The following is a 4,753-nucleotide window of genomic DNA, read 5'->3' as shown; positions in this document are numbered from 1 at the left end:
GAGGAGGACTGGCCCTCCGCTCCCGCCCCAGCTGGAGCAGTTTTCTGGGGGTTTGTCCTTGGCTTTGTTTGGCGCCAGAACAAAGATTCGGGGTAAACTTCCAGCCCTGGTGGGTGGGGGAGTGGTGTGAAGGGCCCTATCCCAGCGGTGCTAATGGGGAAAATGTCTCTCTGTGTTCCCAGGAGGATATGAAGCGTTTTCAGCTTCCTGCCCGGAGCTGTGCAGCAAACAGTCGACCCCCATGGGGCTCAGCCTTCCCCTGAGTACTAACGTCCCTGACAGCGCCGACTCGGGGTGCAGCTCCTGCAGCACCCCACTCTACGATCAGGTCAGTAGGGGGCCGTGCCAGAGGGGAGAAGGGACAGCTGACAGGCCTGGGAGGGCAGTGCTAGTGAGAATATAGAAAGTGACCTGCACTGTTGTTTAGGACGGAGGGGGTATTATTTATCCCGTGGTCAAGTGCTCTGATGAGCTGAGCCTCTAAGACTGGCACCACAGAAATGACCACTGGCCTTGCCAGGCAAATGGGTTTAGTCCCCTACTTATTTATACCCCAACAACGGTGCTGAGAGAGTTCATCCAGCATCTGACACTGACTTACAGCAGGGAGGTCTGTGGGTGTGGGCACCGGCATTGACTTTGAGCAAAGCTTGACAAGTGTTGGATATTTTTGGATTCCAGGGTGGCCCAGTGGAGATCCTGCCCTTTCTGTACCTGGGCAGTGCCTATCATGCTTCCCGCAAGGACATGCTGGATGCCTTGGGCATCACCGCCTTGATCAACGTCTCCGCCAATTGTCCCAACCATTTCGAGGGTCACTACCAATACAAAAGCATCCCAGTGGAGGACAACCACAAGGCGGACATCAGCTCCTGGTTCAACGAGGCCATTGACTTCATAGGTAAATGGAGCGGATGCCTGAGACTTCTGCCTCCCTCCCCCAGCTTAGCCACTGAGCCCAAACACTGTGGCAAGGACCCGAGTGACGTTCTTCTCCGCCTCCCTCCAGACAGTAAATAGCAGTCTGGTGTGGGTAACATCCCTGCAGACTTACGGGTGTGATGTCCCACTTTGCAAACGAGCAAGCCTGAGGCTTAGAAAGTTGGATTGATTTGCCCAACATCCATTTGGTTAGTGGATGGCCAGTCTAGGTTTAACCCTGTGCTTCGCACAGTGGCTCCGTTGCCTCCACGAACAGTGTCTTGGTGATGCACGAGTCGATGTTAAGCATCTCTGCACAGGACACGCATGATGTTTCTTAGACACCCGGTGCCTGGGGGCCAGGGCCGCGCTGGCGAGCTCTCGGGTAACCAGCCCCCCTTTGTTTTGCAGACTCCATCAAGAACGCCGGAGGGAGGGTGTTTGTCCACTGCCAGGCGGGCATTTCCCGCTCGGCCACCATCTGCCTCGCGTACCTCATGCGGACTAACCGGGTCAAGCTGGACGAGGCCTTTGAGTTTGTGAAGCAGCGGAGAAGCATCATCTCCCCCAACTTCAGCTTCATGGGCCAGCTGCTGCAGTTCGAGTCCCAGGTCCTGGCCCCCCACTGCTCGGCAGAGGCGGGGAGCCCCGCCATGTCCGTGCTGGACCGGGGCGCCTCCACCACCACCGTCTTCAACTTCCCCGTCTCCATCCCCGTCCACTCCACGAACAGTGCGCTGAGCTACCTTCAGAGCCCCATTACGACCTCTCCCAGCTGCTGAAAGGCCACGGGAGGCGATCTTCACCACCCACCGGGACTCCAGGCTCCCCCTTGAGAGAAAATGCAGTCACTCCAGGGAGGGGCTCCTGAGGGCTGGTCCTTACTTATTTATTAACTTCCCCCGAGTTCCACTGGGTTCCCAAGCAGCCACAGTGATGGCTGAGCATCAAGGCGTTCGCTGGACTCGGCACATTCGGGACCAACGTCGAGTGGGTACCTCGCGTCCCCCTGACAAAGAGGGGCAGAAGGGAAAGGACTCCCGTGCGAGCCGATTCTTTTCGCTTGCCCCCGTTTTTCTGTCCACACTTCATGCTTGACATACGTACCAGTGTTACCATTCCCGACGACACATGCCTATGCGAATATACCTTATTTATTTTTGTGCGGGCGGCCCGCCTTCACAAAGGTCAGTGTCGCCTCCTAGAAGAACCAAATACCTCAGTTTTTGTGTTGAGTACTGTCACGTCCTGTAAATACAGCCCGAGCAGGCTTGTTCTCGGCACTGGCGGAAGGAGGCGCCAGTGTTGCTGTTTTTAGTTGCCAACAGTTGTCTGTTTGCTGATTATTTATGACCTGAAATAATATATTTCTTCTTCTGAGAAGACATTTTGTTACATAAGGATGACTTTTTTTTATACAACAGAATAAATTATGGCATTTCTATTGGACTCTCAGATGCTTGCTTTCTTGGGCAGCCCCCGATCCCTAGTGAAGAAATAGGGGTGCAGCAGCAAGGGCTTCCGGAATGCACGTGAGGATCTGATGCCACACTCCTTGGTGGCCTCAGTCCCACGAGATACAGGAGTTGTCAGGTGGGTAGAGAAGTGGGATCGATCAGGAAAACCAGGTGCTGTAGCTGATCTGTGTTAACCTTGGGTTCCAGTGTCCCTCCGTAGATCCCCTACCGTGCCACCCAGGGGGGCTGTGTCCCCAGAGCCAGCGCTGAAAAGAGATGGGTTGCTTTCTCATTTACTACCTTCTCCGAGATAATATAACAGGCCTCCCTTCTCTCAGCTGTGCTGGTTGTGAGGGTGATAGTTTTCCAAACACTTCACATAAATAAATGTGTTCCTACTACATGCAAGGCAGTGTGTGCTCCCTGCAAAACAAAGCAGCCAATCCTTTGCAAAGGCGCTGAGACCCAGCCTAGCGAAGGGGCGGGAGTCAGGGAGCTGGGCCTGCCTCTGTTTTGTTTTCTAAGTCCATGTGCTTTGCAGTTACCTCTCTCACATGCTCTCGTTTTGCCTTTGAAAAGACCTTTATTGTGAAAATAATACCTCAGATGGTTAAAAACCCAAGCACTGTAAGCAAATACAACATAAACAAAGGACCTGAAGTCCCCTCCCCTCCCCCATCCTCCCCCCCCTTCACCTGCCCATCATGAAGGCTTTGCAGCAGTGGTTCTCAACCTGTGGGTTGCGACCATTCGGAAAACACATATATAATTACATATTGTTTTTGTGATTAATCACTATGCTTTAATTATGTTCAATTTGTAACAATGAAAATACATCCTGCATATCAGATATTTACATTACGATTCATAACAGTAGCAAAATTACAGTTATGAAGTAGCAACGAAAATAATTTTATGGTTGGGGGTTACCACAACATGAGGAATTGTATTAAAGGGTCGCGGCATTAGAAGGTTGAGAACCACTGCTTTGGAGCATATCCACTCGGAGCCCCAGCCTGGGTACATAGGATGTTCGGCGGGCGCCTCCAGGTCACTTGCTTCTCTGATTTCATAATTTTGCTGAAGAAGCCAGGCTATTAAATCCAACGTGCTCTAGGGCAACGTTCTGGATTTTTACTCTCTCTTGCCAAACAGGCCAAAACAGAGAAGGTGTAATCAACCACTAACCCACTGTCCAGTCTATAATGTTGAATTAAAATAGCAGCGAACTCCCTGGCTCACTGACCCCTTAGCTCCTGCCCCCACCACTTGTTTCTGGACCAAGCGTTGTAGGAAGCAGGGAAGGAAACATCCGCCTTGACTTGTCCAGTAGCCCCCTGGGCAGTGGTTCGGGTGCAGCCCACCTGGACCTTTCCCCATCAGTTTACCACCTGCCACCCGATTCCCAGGGCCCGAGAGAGCCCTGTATTCTCTGAAGTTCTAAGAACTTACTCTGGGCTGGCAGGCTCATTTCCTCGGCTGGGCTTCCGATTTCAAGTGTGTTCACGCCTGTCCAAACAAACCTTACCCAGTGTTGTTATCAAACTCTAGACATTTACTATTGCCAATCTGTCCCTTCGTGGAAATATACCAGCGGCTCCGAGTCTGTGGCAGATGCCATGGCTGACTTCCCCGTGGGCTCGGGCCATCACTTTCTGCTTGGCAGGCGCTGGTTAGACCAGAATTAATCTCCACTGTGATCCATGCAGTGGAAAAATACAGCGGCTGCCGAAGGGAGCCTCCAGCGAAAGCAGTTCCCTCACTTCTCCCAGCACAAGCCACTCACCTCCCACCACCCCAGGAGAGCGGGGTGACAGCCCCCTTCCCGGTATATCTGATTCCCGGTCTTCGGGCTTTTCTTAGGGGGAAAATGTACCTCAGTGGGGGAAAAAAAAAAGATGCTTATATTATTAAAACGTTTGCTTCTCAATGGAAGATTGCAATAGAGACAACTCAATCATTTAATACTGATCATGTGGTGATAACAGAGCTGCCGATTTTAGAGCTGGCGCTGTGTGCCCACCTAACTGCCTTGCACACCTTTCCATTAAACCTTTCACAGCAGCACCCACTGTAAGGGGAGGAAGCTGAGGCTCAGAGAGGGGGCGGACAGCCCTTGAATTCTAGCTCAAGGTCATACAGCAAGTACAGGGGATTGCAGAGATTGGAACGTGGGTCTGTGAGAAGACTGGGGACCCACGTCCTAGTTCAGTCCAGAAGACAGCTTAAGGGAGAGGGGAAAGATGGGCTTTGTAGCCAACCAGACATCACCCTGGTCTTCACGTGTAACTTTGCGATGGGACATCTATTTATGCGTTTGGGCCTCAGTTTTCTCATCTGTAAAATGAAGATAATAAAGCCAGCTCCCTCCAGAG

At 52.1% G+C, this 4,753-nt stretch overlaps 1 protein-coding gene across 1 annotated transcript; it reads left to right on the top strand.

Moving 5' to 3' along the window:
* The first annotated feature begins 28 nt into the window (after positions 1 to 28).
* DUSP1 (dual specificity phosphatase 1) lies at positions 29 to 2,368 on the top strand. The gene is made up of 3 exons (XM_014550387.1): positions 29 to 328; positions 682 to 901; positions 1,333 to 2,368. Exons 1-3 carry the CDS (start codon positions 242 to 244, stop codon positions 1,701 to 1,703), a joined length of 678 nt encoding a protein of 225 aa, XP_014405873.1. The 5' UTR covers positions 29 to 241; the 3' UTR covers positions 1,704 to 2,368.
* Positions 2,369 to 4,753: the final 2,385 nt, after the last annotated feature.

This window comes from Myotis brandtii, unplaced genomic scaffold, assembly GCF_000412655.1.
Source record: "Myotis brandtii unplaced genomic scaffold, ASM41265v1 scaffold6, whole genome shotgun sequence".
Taxonomy (NCBI): domain Eukaryota; kingdom Metazoa; phylum Chordata; class Mammalia; order Chiroptera; family Vespertilionidae; genus Myotis; species Myotis brandtii.
Note: the sequence above shows the minus strand (reverse complement) of the source record. Positions and strands in the feature narration are given on the sequence as shown.

Excerpts from the sequence above, each read along its gene's own strand:
- DUSP1 (XM_014550387.1), top strand. The coding sequence starts at position 242 with ATGGGGCTCAGCCTTCCCCTGAGTACTAACGTCCCTGACAGCGCCGAC. Across the intron at positions 329-681 it reads GCACCCCACTCTACGATCAG|GGTGGCCCAGTGGAGATCCT; the intron begins GTCAGTAGGGGG and ends TTTGGATTCCAG. Across the intron at positions 902-1,332 it reads CGAGGCCATTGACTTCATAG|ACTCCATCAAGAACGCCGGA; the intron begins GTAAATGGAGCG and ends TTTGTTTTGCAG.